Here is a 16743-nt window from a genome sequence, read left to right on the forward strand (position 1 = left end):
GTTTCCCAAGAGTTATAATCCAATTCTAACTGAGCTCTCTTAAGATACCACCTTTGGACAATTGTAAGACATAATGCCACTTAAAAGATTATATCTGACTGGCTATCACGTTTGAATTGATAGTGCTGTAAAGTTGGGTACTAAACATAAGCCGAGGTGTACTATAGGTTGGCAAGTGGTAAGTGCTCTTATTTCACAATTCTTATCGGCTCTGCGCCATAACTCATTGCCCATCGAGCGCTCCCTTAACCCGCGGAAACCTTTCGAAGAGTGCTCGCTCTGTGGACAGCGCTGATCGATAGTGGCGAATCTTATCAATGGAACGCCACAGAGAGCCAAGTCCGTGGGCCCAACGCTGGGGCTATATAGTAATTATCAGGCCGATTCAAGGGGGGCGTATGCGGAACTTGGACGGGGGGCCGGCTGGAGCACTCTCTTACGGCGTGCTTTTGTGGCCCGGGACTTGTTTACGCCGTAGCGAACGAACGCCAGAACGGATCTCTTATCAACCGCCGCCTGCTACGCCACACTGTAAACAATATTCTGCGGCTATAAATTTACAACCTAAGAGCGGGCCATACACTTGGCGAAAACTTTGAAAGAGAATTGAATCGAAATATTGCAGATCGCTTGTTGGTTTGCCAATGAAGATGTTTGCTCGAATTCTGCCAATTCATGCGGTGGAAGAGAGTGACTAAGAAGAGGAATTCGAGCTCAAATTATAGCGTTAATGATGCATTATTAACGCTGCTGGCCGAAACCACTTTAATCTTTTTCTTTTTTGGCCAAGTCAAGTCGGGCTTGGCCAGGGAACGGGGGCGTTGTCGCCCACACTTAAGCCCGGGCAAAACCGTTTTTGGTTTTAACAAACAGGTAAAATTCGAAGTTCTCTATGGTGAGGCATAATATCCATTGAACTGAAGGATAATCACAGGATAATGGTCGACATTAGCAGTACAATTGCAGTTCCGACCATACAACTTTCTGATGTTTTAATTGAAATCTTTTTGCTCCTACGTTTTCATTTTTGAGGGTTTTGTTTCGTGTGACATTTTCCCGTTGCGTACATTTTCTTTGCCCGTTTCATGCTCATCGGCCCTTCGTGAGGCTTTCTTGGACTTTTCCACAGTGGCAACAAAAAGTAATCAATCATTGTGGCCACGCCTATCTCCTGGATTAGTCAGCAGAATATGGCGGCGGCATCATTGGTCTCCGCTCTGCTGCCATCTCCCTCGCTCTCCCGACCCCTGAGAACCGTCGGGAAAATTAAGGGCCACTGTGTTGAGCCCAATCAATTGCTGCCGCGCCAACGCCGACAGCGACGGCGACTGAGCAGCTGGCGGAGCGGCGGCATAGCCAATTCCCCAGGGACCAAGTGCGCGTAAATACAGTAAAGCATCTATAAATCAAATCAACCGATTTAGAAATATAGAAAGAAAGGTTAAAGAAAGTCAATGGCAACCATACACGATTTAAAAATGTATATTTTCAATTGCTAAAAAAAATATTAAAAACAATATTAACATGTTTGAATTCTTAAATATTTTGGTTTCCCTAGTTCAGCCTCTAGAGGTTTCACTGTAGTTGAAAGTGTGCTGCTGTGCGTTGCGCATGTTCGGTAGAAATGAGCAATTAAATTGAGCGGAGCAAAGAAGAAGGTTTTGGGATCCCAACCAAAACCGAAAAAGCCGAATCCTCCCCTGCTGGCATTTCATTATTACAATTTTTTCTTCATTTCGGAGGGTTGTTTGAAACACACACATACATATATATATTTGTACATAGCTATTTATAGCTCTTGATTGGAAACTTCGTTTTTAATTAAACTTTAAAGCAAAGTTGAATCGAATTTTCAACTTTAAAACAAAGCCGAATTGAGTTTTCTTTTCTTTTCCAAAGCGAGTAGAGCAAAAGGTAATCCAAAAGGAAATTCCCTATATCCGACTTCTTACAGTGTAGCCAGTTACAGTTCTTATCGGTTAGGGTCGAAAATACGACCTTATCTTGTACTTATAGAATTTCGCGCAATACGTGACATTTTAACAGTTCGAGAAGCGCAGGCGAATATAAAGATATATAACTTGCAAATTCCCGAATTGAGATAATAAGGAAAAAGAGCGTCTCAGACCAAACTAGATGAGGACTTGGCAACATGATCACAAAGTTCAATGATCTACTACTAAACGCGGAACCCTTTCTTAGATTTTGAAACTACTCCAATGCCTTGATCCACATACATCAACCGACTTATTTATGGGCCAATTCTTATCGCTAGGGCCGGGAAAAGTCTCTCCACGACCTTGTAGTGTTCGCTGAACCTTTAAGTTCCGCAAGCGGCACGTGGGGCGCTCTCGAGACAGGCATTTGAATGAGCCACCAAACCGGGCAACTGACGAATTCAAGCATTGATAAGTGGCAGATAAGAGGCGGGAATTCTAAGCACATATACCTGAGCTATTTAGTTCTCTATAAAACTGAGTAATGCTTTAATTCGAGGCAGCCACCAGCGATCAGTGACAATCAATCAAGTTGCTGTTGTGCCCCCCCATGTAGCATCAAAATATTGACACTTGTAACCGCTTGTGGCGGCAATTAGTCCGCTTAACTGAGCCGATTTTTACCATTAACTTGACCACAGAACGCCGACGCAGAATGGACAAAATGCTATAGCAAGATAAATGAGTTTCTGATCCTGCAGAGGCGGCAAATGATGAAAGTCGAGTGAAAGCAAAAGAAAGTAAGCGAGCGGAAAGAACAGGGACGGGGGCCTCAAAAGGAAGCCTGCACGAAGGGAAGGGAAAGGCTCGGGTTAGCAAGAGTCATTAATAAAGCCTCGGCGAAAAGATTTTTCTGATGACACCTGAACTGACAGCGCAGCACGAACGGAGCGATCACTTCAGCATCGCATCTGTGGGATACAATCCCAGATACAAGATGCAAGATACAAGAGAAGTAAGTAGATTTGAGATCCCAATGCGGCCGGCAAGTGTGGCGCATATTAATCATGAGCTCGTCAAGCCCTCAGAATACTTGGCCGGATTGTGGATTGTATACCACCAACAAAGCCGACCGGTGTATCCATGTATCTACACATGCATGTGCTCACTTGTATCTGACGGATTGCTTAAGCCCCGTTTCGAGTGTCCTGTTTTGCGGTTTGCGTTTTCAACAACCCCACAATGGCGAGCTATTAGGCCTTAATAACAGTTCATTTGTGTCATCCAAACGGTTTTCCCTGCAATTATGAATTTCAATTCAAACTCAGGTCGATTTGGCCGCTCTGTTCACCTTATAATCAATTTGACATCTGAACTTTTTGCTCGCTGAATGCACACTCGAATAAACCATAGGCAAACAAACTTCTTTGATAGTTTTCTAGTGTTTCTAGTTTGTTCTTTTTGAAAAGTGTATGGCACGGCACTTGTCAGAAGTTCGCAAACCATAATTAACTGTATTTAATTATGGCAGTTAAACAACAAAATTGGTGGGAAATAAAATTTTAGGCAAAAATAATAGAAACCAAACGTATATGTAGAAACTCTTGTATCCAAGTGAATGCTTCTTCATTGCTTCTTTGGCTCAGGGTAATTAAGTGGGAAAATGCAACGTAATTACAGGCAAATTATTTTTCAATTTGCAGCCTTTACATATATTTACTTTTTTCTTTCTTATTTTTTATTTTTATTTTTTTGCCAACACTTTGCACTACGGCCGGCCATGTGAATAGAAAGTTTATTCACAGTAAACACAGATTAATGGCTAGATATAGGAAGTTGGGGACGGACCGCTAGGTAAATGTGCATATATTTGTACTCCTCGTTGAGACACATTTTGGTAGGCGATTGAAAATTGATTTCCGCTCGATACGATTTTGCTGTTAGGACGATACACACGATTCGGGTAAACGTATTCACTGTAAATCGGCATAGCCCAGACTGAAACTTTCGTTTGGCTGCGCTCGAGAATGTCTGCTGATTAGCAGTTTGAAGAGGCTCATAAAAATATATAATTTTTCTTTTGATTAATTTCAATTGATAAAGTTTGTTTTGCACGAATTTCGAAAAGTTCGAACCAGCAACCACAGACTGATAAGCCCTAAGCAACCGACACCAAGTGGCAGACAACAAGTACAACCTTAAAAGTGGATTACCTACTCGACCTTATCAGTAATTTAAAATTTTCATTTCTCGGCCTACTGCTACGTTATCAATTTTCAAATTTCGATTGAAAATTCTCGATTGCTGCATTATTTGGTATTGGTGTGCAAAGCACATGGTTGGTAGCTCAACTACTCTTTGGTTCAAGTCTTTGCTGAGTAGCTTTCGAGTCAGTGGTGAATTTTCTTAGCGGTGAATTTTGCTGACTGAGGTGAAGAGAGAACAAGCTGAATGTAAAGTGAAATGCAAAAAGTGTGGTGTGTAAAAAATGCCGGCAAATCAGCTGTTCTTCCTCTTTGCTTTTGTTTTCAAGTTTTCCTTGGCACCCCTTTTGCAAGCAACACAATCTCAGTAAACTGAGATTAGAAGTGCATTACCGAATGACTTAATAATGGAAAATTGTTAATAGAGAGCGAAAGGGACGGCGTGAGTCGGAGGCACGACACCTGAGATGCCGTGACTCAGTCGAAAGAGATATTTAATTTGTCTTTGTTATGCTCTAAAACATTCTATACACAAATTGTAGATTGTGTATTATCTATGTATATCATCATAACGTGTCAATTTATATCGCATATTATATATATTGCATATACTGCACCATAACTCCATAACACCCACTGGCAGGGCAGCAGAAACGAAGTTCAACGAATCTTTGTGCTCGCTTTTGCCGAGTTTTATTCCATTCCTCCGAATCTCAATCAAAATGCGAGACCGAGACCCCAAAAATTACACCCAACCAAAACAACAACAAAAAAATCGCTGACCGAGTGTATACATACATATAGTATAAGCGAATGAGTTAAAGCGAAACGTAAAAAGCTACCAAGCTCGGTGTAGATTTGCAATTAGTGGAAAGACAAAGAGGTAGACGACATTCAACAAAGTGGAGTTTTGTGTTTTGAGCTTCATTTTTTTGCTGCTGCGCCAGTCTGCGTGTTGAGGTCACACATATGTACGCAATGTGGCGACCTCTCTCACCTGAGAGAACATAAAGACCAGGTAGAAATCTATCTGATCTCTGCGGAGAGGTGACACATTAACTGGTACACCTGTCCAAGATGGAGGGTTCTTTGTGGGGGAACCACCGAGCTAGTTACCATATTCGTTAATGGAATAATGGCGAACAGCTTGAGCTATAGTTGCAATTAACAAACGAGAAATTATGCAATTGATACCTTAAGACCAGGAGATTCTCAGTATGTGTATTCATGTATCATTGGTAGATATAAAACTCATATATCGCAGTCTATTGGTAGAAACTTTCTAAGACATTTTAACCAAATTGAGCAGAGAAACTCATTCCTGAGATGAGTTAAAAGTATCTTTTCACACCTGATCAATACAACCCACAATAAATTATAATAAAATGACGGAAGTTCTGGGCCAGCCACTCAATCGTTTTCATCGCAGCTAAAGAACAAAGGAAAAAATGAAGCGTTCCGATGATTATGCAATGCGAATGCAGCTAATTAGATCATATGCAATGCACATCGTACTTATGTCTTCTATATGCTGCATCTCAAGAACATACAGTCAGTCGGACTGAAAAAATAAAACCGTCATCGGTCGCAATGGAAAACATTCGTGACATGTTGGAAGAAAACAACAAAAAATCAAGAAAATTAATTGCAGGCGGCAACTCGAGTGAGCAACAACAACAAAGAATGTATCGAAAATAACAGCGAGTTAGTCATCACGCTCCTGTCTCGGCCATATCTCCTCCGATCTGTCCGCTATTGGCCAGGCCAAGTATAAATATTTATGCATATTTAAATTGCAATACGCAAAACGCACAACCAGCACCGGAGTGCTGCAAAAAAAAAGCAAATAATGAAAACGCCGCGCACTTGTCGCCGACATTCAATTCGATTTTTAAATATATATACAAATCGAGCGCACACACAATCTGATTCATATTTATCTATAAAGTCGCATGCACATAAATGGCGATTGGATTGCCATTAAAGCGATTTAACAAATGTTTTTTACCCCTAAATGGAAAAAGTATCCCCAATTTAAAATCTGATTTATCAGATACTCATTAATATGCAGTCGTCTCATTTACAAATTTAATAAATTGCCCATTGCCCAACTTCTTATTTATTTGATTATTCAATTTCGGGACCAAAATCCCTTTACACATTTCTCGAATTTATCATCTTTGTTTTATTTTTTCGCAGTTAAAATGGTTTTTGCGCATTCGAAGCGTTTAACGACCTAATTGCCGCTTGTTTTGTGTGTTTGCATATATAATACGAAAGACGGTGAAAGTTGTTGCGTCAAACAAAAGATAAGTTATTGTATTATGAAAAATACTTATTGATGATTAACGCACGTTATCAGAAGTTTAAAATGCTACGACTTGGGATTTCTGCAGCATATCAGATATAAATCAAACTTAAGTTCTCTATCGATTACTCCCAATTATATGAATATGAATAATCTCCCAATTAGATGAATCAACTGATATAGAAACCCTGTACAGATAACAATTACAATCCTACAGATGGACAGTGTATGAGTGTATAACCGTGGCAATAGTCATGCTGATGCGTAAACAAAGTTGAAACCCTTATCTGCTGATAAGGTGAAAAAGTATCCGACTCGCACGCAAGGTGACCACCAATCATAACAGAATGCCACATTTGAATATATCGATTGACGGCGGGGAAACCTACAAACTATAATTATAAAGAAAGCTGAACGGTCAGAAATGGAGAGGCAGCCAAGGGAGACCATAGTTCTCTGGAATGGGTCAAGCGATGGGTTCGCAAATCTTCATTAGCAATGCAAAATGCTTTGTTACTTTTTTAGCAACACTGCTTGATAATGGGCACAAGCACACATCGAAGCACAGGTCTGCTGGTGGTGTCATTTGAGTGCCTTCTAATCAGTCAAATCAAAGTCATTTACCACTACACTCGAATAAACCGACAGTCAATTGAATCTGTTAACAAGACGAAAAGCTTACATCTAGATCACACCCTTGCTTTGGACACACTTCGTAAAAGATAAAGTTTCATTCATTTTTTTCAAGTGTATTGGCGTTACCTCCTCCACATCTCCGATTTCCACCTCGTTGGCGAAGCAGTTACTCCCAAAGGGCTCATCGGTGGTCAGACCTTCCACCTCGCAGGCGTTGGCCACTCCACCGACCATCTCGCCCTCGTAATCTTCGTCCTCGTCCTCACCGAACAGTCGACCCAAATAGAGACTCTCCTCGCCATCATCGCTCCTTCCAGCCGAATTATTTGTGACACTACCCAGATTACTGGGATGTGGGGTGCTATCATTGAGGGCGGCGGTGCTGAGCGGTGCGGCATTCCCGCTGGTGAAACCATGTAGGAGCGCCGCCAAGCTGAGATCCAGGTGCGAACTGTTTGATGGCTGAGGCTGGCCATCCTTAAGAGGTAGATTTGCATAAGGACTGGTTTGTAGACTCAGATCATTGTAGTCATAGAGATCCGCTAGATTCTGTTCCCAAATGGAACGCTGATCCTGCAGCGCATGTGGCGTGAGGAAAGTGTCCAATTCTGATGCTGGATGCAGCGGCGAATGGTTGGCATTTCCAGGGTCCAGCGAGGCGGTATCAATGTGGATTTCTCCCAGTGCAGAACCACCGGTTTGACCACCAGCGGTGGGTGCACCACCAGTACCAACCCCCATTGAACCGCCAGTGGCTGCAGCACTAGTGCTCTGCACATCCTGCAGAGCTGCCGTCTGGACACTGCTATTCCCGGTGGTGTTGTGCAGATTCATTACAAAAGTGCTGCCATTGAATCTCGGCGGAAGCTTGTACTCGCCCATGCCATTGACCATGCCTCCTAACGAAGGATCGTCGAAGTTTAGGAGATCCTCAATCCGGGGACTCAGTCCTTTACGATTTCCATACGGGTTGTGATCCATATCCATGCGGTGTACCGTCCGCAGCATCTCCAGCTCCCATCCATCGCCATGGGTGCCCAGTTCCAGCTGCGAGTCCCAGCGATGGAGCAGGTAATCCGGATTATAATGCAGCAGACTCAAGGCCAAAGCCAGTTGCAGCATTTTCATGGCGTACGATTTTTTGTTTGAGATCATTTTGTTGCGTCAAGAGGTTTCGATACGTGGAATAATGGGTGCGTGGGTGACTCTTGTCGTCCGTAGTCCACCTCCGCCCGCCTCCTCTTCCTACGCTGCTGTTGTTCTTGTTGTTCTCCGTCCCGGACAACAGCTCTACGGCTGCGTCGTCCGGGATCTATGCGTTCAATGACGTCGCCTTGCCCCGCCTTCCGGCCTCCTTCTCCTCCTCCTCGGCGTTCCGAAATCTGCGCAAAAAGCAGCAAATTCGCAGTTTCCACCACCGTTCCCCGATTTTCCAATGCTCTTCGCTTTTAATTGATGGCTGTCCTCGGGTTCGTTCTGTAAGCAAATCAAGATGTGACAACAAATAGAATGGAATTAGTAAGCATAACGATTTGATAACTATATGTATGTACATATGTATATTGATATGTAGTGAAATATTCATACATTGCCGCATGGCCATATATGCAGTTTGAATGTTAAATGAAAATGCTTTTGTTTCGAGTGGTGCAGCCTTTGTTTTGTTTGCCATTCGATTTTATAGATCGCTAAGCACGAGGAAGTGCACCAAAGAAAGTTCAACTTCCGGGTCGATAATGTCTTTTTTCACGCATCGCGATTATTTAGGATTCATATTTATTTAGCACAAAAATGAACATTAATGCGATATGTTCTTCGATTGGCAAGGTCATTTTATAGTTAAGGTGCATAAGTAATACTTTAGAGAGATAGTAGGAGAAATGAAAGATTGTCGTAAGGGAACTCCCCTTATCTCTATTATTTAAACTTGAAATTATAAATGTGCACACTGACCTATTCTTTAGTTAGATAAAGAAGGTTTTGGTAAAAAAAACACATAGTTTGTTTTCATAGTCACTAAACACAAAAACAACTGAGTATCAGGAAACCCAAGTGGATAGCCTAGACAGGCTGTTATGATGATGACCTTGCGCATTTCAGCATAGTTAATTTTATATTCAGGGACAATTAAGCAGGTCAAGAATCGAATTATCCAAAATATGTGTGTATACATACATACAATATATGCATGTATCCTTCTTTGGCTGTTGTTTTGTCCGAATTCAGAATTCCGAATTTGTGATATCCACAACGCATTTAATATGCCCATCCTGAACAGACGTCCCCCCCCCCCCCCCCACGACCGGGTTAACAGACAACCGCTCACCCGAAAAAGTGGGGGCGTGAGGCGGAAGGAATGACCCAGACCCAGACGAAATGGCTTTGAACTTGAAATTGTTCAAGGTCTTTCGCGAGCGTTTCAAATGTGCGCAATGCGAAGTGAAGCACCCGATTCAAGGACGGCCGAAAAAATTTTGTGCAAAATTCTTTGAAGGTTCGATATAAACTTTCTTTGTTTAAAGCCATTTTAACAAAAATCCAAACTTTGTTTGCCTCAATTCTCAATGAAAAGGTGTGCGCTGCGAGAGAGAGAAAGAGATGGGTAGAGATGACGTGTACATGTGCGTGCAAGAGAGGGTTCTTGTGTGTGATTGTGGGTGTATTGCAGTGCACTCACCTCAAATATTTTTTGGATGATGAGACCCGACTACAACGGTAAAAAAGCTGCGGCGCAGTAAATGTTCTTCTTGTTGTTGCTGCTGCTGCTGCTTGATCTCCTTTTCCTCTTCGCTGCTTCTTCTTCCCTGCTGCACACACAATGGTTTTTTGTTTACCGTTCACTTTTCTTTTTCTCTGCAAGACCTTATTTGTTTATGTTTCACTTTCTACGATTTTTACTTTTAATTGCTGGAAAACACGCGTTTTGTTTATTTAACAACTTAAAATATATATTAGGCTTTTCTGCGTCCTTGAACTTTCTCTTTTGCAGACAATTTGCATTCAAGCGCCATTAAATATTTATAACAATTGGTATTTGATTATATGACACCTGCTGCTTTTTTCTCGCCGTCTGGTACGCACTTTTGTGTGAGTGTGTGTGTGGTGCCGTTTTGCGTGGAGAAATCGCCACTTATTTGTTAACCCTATAATGGACCTACGTAATTTTTTTATTTTCATTACATTAACAAATTGATTAGCCGATAAGTTAAGTGAGTTTAGTGTTTATTAATGCTAATGTACTTCGTAAGCTCAATTACATTCAATATCAACAAAAAATACGCAAATTAGAATTTGAAGTCATTTGTATGTCAAGATTTTCAAGACAGCTGTAAAATTATTTAACTACGTTAAGGTAAAAAAAATAGGTTAGTCCATCAAGGCTTAAAACAATAATATTTTCGCTTCGATTGTTGTTTTTGCACTGCCTAATATTTTCATGTGTTTTGCCTGCACATCGCTTTGTATTTCTTTGTTTGCTTTTATCGCCCGATTCTCATGTCTCTCTCTGACTCACACACCAAAAAAAAAATACACGCACACGTTGAAGCATAAAACTGCTGTTTTTTCTTGCCAATTCCAATTTCGCCTGTGCCCACAATTAATGCAATTAATTAAATGCAAAACGATTTAGTTTTTGCTGAGAATCGCGGATAGCAAAACAAATAGGAAAAATGGAATATGGAAGCTTCGAGAATGAGCAGAGAATAACCGGCAACGGCAGCATTTCAACCTTCGCTCTGCACTTTGCATCAACAAATTATTTATCAAATTGCTAGTTCCTTTTCGTTTTATTTTCCCTACTCTTTCTAACTCGATGTTTTTCTCGATTGCATTCTGTCAGCTGAGCGGCGGAGAGTGAGCGAGAGAGGGAGACTGCGCGCGAGAGCGAGAGGGGGCGATTGCTGAATAACTGTTGTTGCTAGCCTGTTGGTCGTTGTTGTTTTGATTGCCTTTAACCACCACCCCCACCGTCAGCAGCACCACCCCGCAATGAGTTGCACTTATTTAGTGGGGCATGCAATATTTCGCAACTGTAGTTCTTAAAAGCGCAGCCGAAACTTTTTCATTTGTTGTTCCGGCACACGCAGCCAGACACGCACTCACACAAACACACTTAAGCGGCGTGTACTTCGCACCTTTACGCGTCTTCTTTCACTGTTATTTGGCAAATTATCGCCGCGTCCGCTTTGCTACTCTCTTTCGCCAACCGCCGTACCTACGTGTTGAGCTTAAAAAACGTGTTTTGTTTGATACGCCGCGTTTGGCAATTTCTCCGTCGTCGAAATTAGTCGCGATTTTCGATTGCGGCCTCAAAACATTTGAGGCAAAAAACGTCTGTCCAGCGCGGTGCTTTTATCAAGTGTGCCCAGTTGGGGTTCTTCGGAGACGATTTTGTTGAGTTTTGTGCTTTTGCGATATTTTTCGGTTCCGCCAAATGCGGTCTCACCATATTCACTGTGCTTTTAACGGAAATGTTAAATATAGCTTAAACTAACAGAGGCAGAAAGAGCTTTTTAGAGGAGAGCTAGAAATGTAGATTTCGGTTACAAATGTATCTTTATTACCTACCTTTTATTTCTAGCTGGTAAAGCCATTTTGTTTTTAGAAAAAATATCTTACGAATATTTATATTTCGTATTATTTACGAACATATTTATATTCCCTAACAGTAACTTATGTAGACATAGTGGCGATAGCTATTTTATGTAGATATGGTGTAAGCTTATAAGCTTTTGACACGTGTCCATGCAAATTTTTCAATTAATTTGCATAGTAATTTGTTAACTAGTTGTACATAACAAACTTATGAAATTGGTATTAAAATAAAATTAAAAAGAGATAAATATTTTTATATTTCCTTAGTATTATTTTTAAAAACATATTTTTTTATGATATTGAAATTAGTCGTTACTAACTTTGTATCAAGTGAAATGCCTACATGCATGCAAACATACAAATATCGTAACAATAACATAGATATTCTTATCTTTAGCTATTGATATCACAAAAGGACACGAATGTTTGATAAATTCTATTGAACTTGCTTAATAAAACACTATTCAGTACGTGCTATTCAAAATACAGCTTGAAACCTATCAATCTATCTAAAAGACCTGCACATAAAAATTAATTTAGATTGATGGGGGTAATTTATAGATATGACGCGTTCTGAAAGAGATTTTTTATGCCTGACCTGGGAGCATTTGTGCTGGCATTTGGATAAAGTAATTAAACCTTTCAATACTTACCAGAGTGGTAAAATGGAAGCCACCTCGCCAACTGTTGGTCTTGGTGTTACCTGGTGTCGTCGATTGGGGAGTGGGCGGTGTCTCGAGAGAGGCTGGCGTGGGCGTGGCCAGTACAGCGGGCGTGGAAGCCACCGTGGGCTTAATCAACTTGGCCAACTTCGAGGGTGGTCCAATGGGCACCCGAACGGTGACCTTCTTCTTCGGATTCGGCTGCAATAGGGTTTGGTGGTAGCTATCTTCGATGTCCTTTGCCGGGGACAGGGATTGCAGCCGAGGCAGGTCCTGTAAGTCGATCATTATTGCTTATCAGCTGGCACAAATGGCGATGAGTCAATATGTCAACTGGAATGAAAGCGAGCACGCAGATAAGGATGGGTCACTAGGTCGACTAGACTTTTTTTAGGATGGTGGTTTTGAACTCAATAAATCTTTTCCGACATGAAACATAAACAGTACTTACCAAATGTTTTCGACTTATCGAAGGTATTCAAGTCAAGAAACATGAATGTGAAAAAATGCAATAACCTAACCAATAACCTTGTTATTTGGAAGATATGATAAATATATATTATATTACTCATACTCGTGTGGTTTTATTTTAAATTTCTTTGAATTCGCTGCTAGTTCTAGTTCCTTAATCGAACTTTCACTGTAAGCTATAAATACTGATAAGCGAACTTCGACTGGTGGAATTCAAAAATGAGATATAGCCAACCTAATGGTTTGTTTTATTTGCCATTTATTGGGAAGATTACACACATTCACATAAATTCAAAAGTAGATAAGTACAGTGGATGCGCAACAACAATACCAACTCCCACGAGAATACAGAAAGATAACCATGTGGAAGTGGCACTCATTATCCATCAATTGATTTGGGAACAAAGTATTAGGTATCAGTAACCATAGAGGGATTTCTCCATGGTTAGTTATCACTGTACTCAGTACAGTGGGCCCTGCCTTGGAAGCATGCAAATTACATCAACCAATGTTCCACAGGGGGATTTTCCGATTAGATTGCGACCATAAATGAATCATAAAATAAATGAAATTGGTCGCACTTCTAAATTGTGGGAACCTGCCATGAGTCCCTGCTATAAATTTGATCGACAGGTTCATTATTTTCTTCTTTAATTTTTTATATCTATGCAATGTACTTAATTTTTTTGTAGACCAATCAATATTATAATCTATTTGCTCTTTTTTATAGCAGCTATCATTTTGAGCTTTAACGGTCTGGTTCTCTTTATTAGCATATTATCTATTATCTACTCAAACAAATACTTTTTTTTATCAGCCCAACTAGAAGCAACCCACCAAATCGTATTTACTATTGTTTAAACAATACGTGGTTTAAGGTTATTATGGCTAAATTTAAGGATTTCTGGGAATCCCATTACGACGCTTTGAATAATGGCCAATGTAAGCAAATCGGAAACTCTGTGATCTTCGCTTTGTTGCGATGACTCAACCAGATGTGCGAAAAAAATAAACAATTACAATGGCAAGTAAAAAACAAGTGAAGTTGAATACGAATTCGACGGCTTTTTCGGAGATGAGATACTGAAAGAAGTGGGGGAGAGAGGGAATGATGGTCAAGAGCAGTGGAAAAAGATGTCTGGGTTGGTAACAAAAACAGCCTGGCTAAAATAAAACTGGAAATGAAAGTTGTAAGATACAAAGTGCGTTTTAGAACCGCTAGTTTTTGACATCAAAAGAAAAGTTTAGGGAAGACTTCATAGAGTTTATAAAAACCAAGGTAGTCATAAGCAATCCAGTGATCAATTTGTACTAACTACTTAATTGGTAGTTGTTATCGCCAATAGCCAATCAATAGAAACTTGATCTTACGAGAATTCATCGCATCACAGATTTTGCTACATTTTCAAACCATGTAATCAGATTTCGTACTTTGCACCTGCGCAAAGATAAATGATATGGGCAGTACCTTAAGCATATTTCATTATGCAAATCCAGGTATATTCATATTTATAAACAGTGAAATCACAATAAAAACTTTGTTAATATCGAACGGTTTTTTCCACGAATCCAAGTCAACATAGCAAATCGATTCGAGTCAAGAAAAATAAAAACAAAACCAGTTTCTTTAGGTTTTTATCTGTGGCTATACTCTTGAAATGGAAAAGATGCGCTTTTCAAAACATTTTGTCAAAAGAAGAAAAGCTACTTTATTTTAGAATATAAAATATTAAAAATATTTAAGAAATTCGAATAAAGGCAGTATTGTTTATGGTAATTGAAATTATGTTTAAATATGATTTACGGCATATGCTTAAGTCAGTTTAAAATAGATCTGATAGGGAATAGGCATAATTAGGTTACGCCCAGTATTCATTTTCCTAGTAAGATTTTAAAATCTTTGAAGAGAAAAGTTTTCTTTGTCAGACAAAGCAAGAGTATTACCGATTTCACGTGTGTAAGTCGATTGGCCGTGTTGATTTTAATAAATACCCTCTGTTTGTTGTTTTTGCAGTCGTCTGAGGCAGTCGCTTAATGCCTTGACGCAGCTTATAATTCCGAATCAACGCTGGGCATAATTAAAAGTTGGGAAAAAAAATGCGAGAAAAAATGTGAGAAACAAGCTAACAGCAAGCAGGCAAAGTTCAAAACAAGCCTTGCCCGGCCGATCTCGAGTATTCTTTGCCCAGAACACAGGGTACATATTGATTTTAGCAATTACCTGACAATCTCGCCTCAACAGGTGGGTGAGCGAAAGAGAGAGGGGGCGAGAAAGAGAGAGACAGCCAGTCCGTTTCTAGGGATCGTCATGCAGTTTGAGTTTTTAATTCGCGTGGGGGCATATAATTAATAATAAACTAAAACGAAAATGTCGTGACAAAGTCTTTAGAAGCTGCCGAAAATAATAATAGATGGGTGGCGTCTCAATTGGGGGTTTGTTTGTCCAGGTAGCTATATGTTTTCTCTACACACACTTGTATATGGGGGAATCTCTGAAGCGTAGCGCGTTCATTTGATTGTTTTCAATATTATTTAATTGTTGGGGGAACAAGTGGAACTTTCGTTATCATTATCATTAGCAAAAACACACACACATCCACGCAATTAATGTAAATATGCACATAAGAAGGAGGCACTCAGTCCATAGGTTTTAGTTATTAAAGAGTTTGATGAAGAGAGCTTAAGAGAACGAGCACCGATGACCACATGCCGGTAAATTTATGCGGAATACTTTTTGTGCGCAAAATTTCCGCAGAAATGTTCTATATATGTAAACTATTATTTGCGATGTGGGCGAATGAGAGGGAAAGCCAAAAGTTTACTATTAAATTGAACTTGTTGATTGGGTCGAATGCCTAGAATGCCAAAACACACACACACACAGACTCGGGCAAACACGCGCACTCACACTGCGGCACTAACAACTCATTTCCACGGGGGGTGTGGTGGCGGTTAAATTAACTTGACGGGCTTAACGACGCAATTGTTGTGGCCCTACAACTGCCCGGTATTAAAATGTAATTATTTCGCACCCGTATTTGTAATTTATTTAACTATTGTATTTTTTCACCTATGCTTGGTAACTGCAACTTTAGAACTTCGTATTTGTTTTGGTTTAATATGGATATTTTGTTTTGGAAAAGCGCGCCACGCTCAAACACTTGCTCCGATACAAAAAGAGAGCTTTTTCAGATATTACGTATACGACGTGTAGTACACTTAAGAGTATCCACAATATCAGCTGGTTGGTGCAAACAGAGCCGCGGCAAGTGAGGTACGATAAGTGAGCGAGCGAGCGAATGGCTGGTCGATTGTTATTCACGGAACGGCTGTTCAAAAAACACTGACAAAACTCTGAAAAGCCGTTGGTCGCCGCTCGCCGCTCGCCGATTCAGCTGTTTGCGTCGGCACTAAAACAGAGAGAGAGAGAGAGAAGACGAGGAAGCGACAAATCAGGGAGAGTAAGAGTGGCAGAGACGAGAGAAGAGAGAGGGGACAATAGGCAAGCGATGGGGCTAGAGGCCCCAACTGGCTGATAAAATAATAGCGAGCAGATAGCGCAGGGCAAGTGCGCTGTCGCAGTCGGCGCCTCTGTCCACCTGCTGTGTTGTTATTGATGTGAGCGCCAGCTTCTTAATTGATCCGCTAACACACCTGTGGTAATCAAACGGCTGCTTCCGCTTGACGGCGCCAATTCGCTGAGAGCGAGAATCACAGTATTTGTCGCGACTGTTCGCACTGTAAATTGCGTCTATTGATCAGCGCTTATCACTGCGATTGGTGTAACCAAATCTGGTGGATTGTTTATTTATGTGGGGACCAATTTGCCAGGGGGTAAGTTTTCTTTAGGTATTTTATCTGGTGGATAGTTTGACTAAGGAAAATACTATTCGGTTTCGGTTTGTTGGATTTTTTCCCGAGGATAAAAT

At 40.6% G+C, this 16743-nt stretch overlaps 1 protein-coding gene across 4 annotated transcripts in view; it reads right to left on the bottom strand.

Annotated features, from left to right (window-relative positions):
• Positions 1-16125, bottom strand: part of LOC6607548 (segmentation protein cap'n'collar) — a 40441-nt gene extending 24316 nt beyond the window's left edge. For 2 of the 4 annotated variants that reach the window (XM_032720324.1, XM_002032281.2), the window contains exons 1-3: positions 11222-11307; positions 9763-9992; positions 7212-8561 (exon numbers count right to left, since the gene is read on the bottom strand). In XM_032720324.1, the coding sequence (XP_032576215.1) occupies positions 7212-8240 (1029 nt within the window). In that variant the 5' untranslated portion in view covers positions 8241-8561; positions 9763-9992; positions 11222-11307. Of the gene's footprint in view, positions 1-3785; positions 3937-7211; positions 8562-9762; positions 9993-11221; positions 11308-12334; positions 12677-15884 lie in introns of those variants that run through there. The other 2 variants (XM_032720325.1, XM_032720326.1) reach the window with 2 other exon arrangements.
• Between the last annotated feature and the right edge of the window lie 618 nt (positions 16126-16743).

The sequence above is a fragment of the Drosophila sechellia genome, chromosome 3R, assembly GCF_004382195.2.
Source record: "Drosophila sechellia strain sech25 chromosome 3R, ASM438219v1, whole genome shotgun sequence".
NCBI lineage: Eukaryota > Metazoa > Arthropoda > Insecta > Diptera > Drosophilidae > Drosophila > Drosophila sechellia.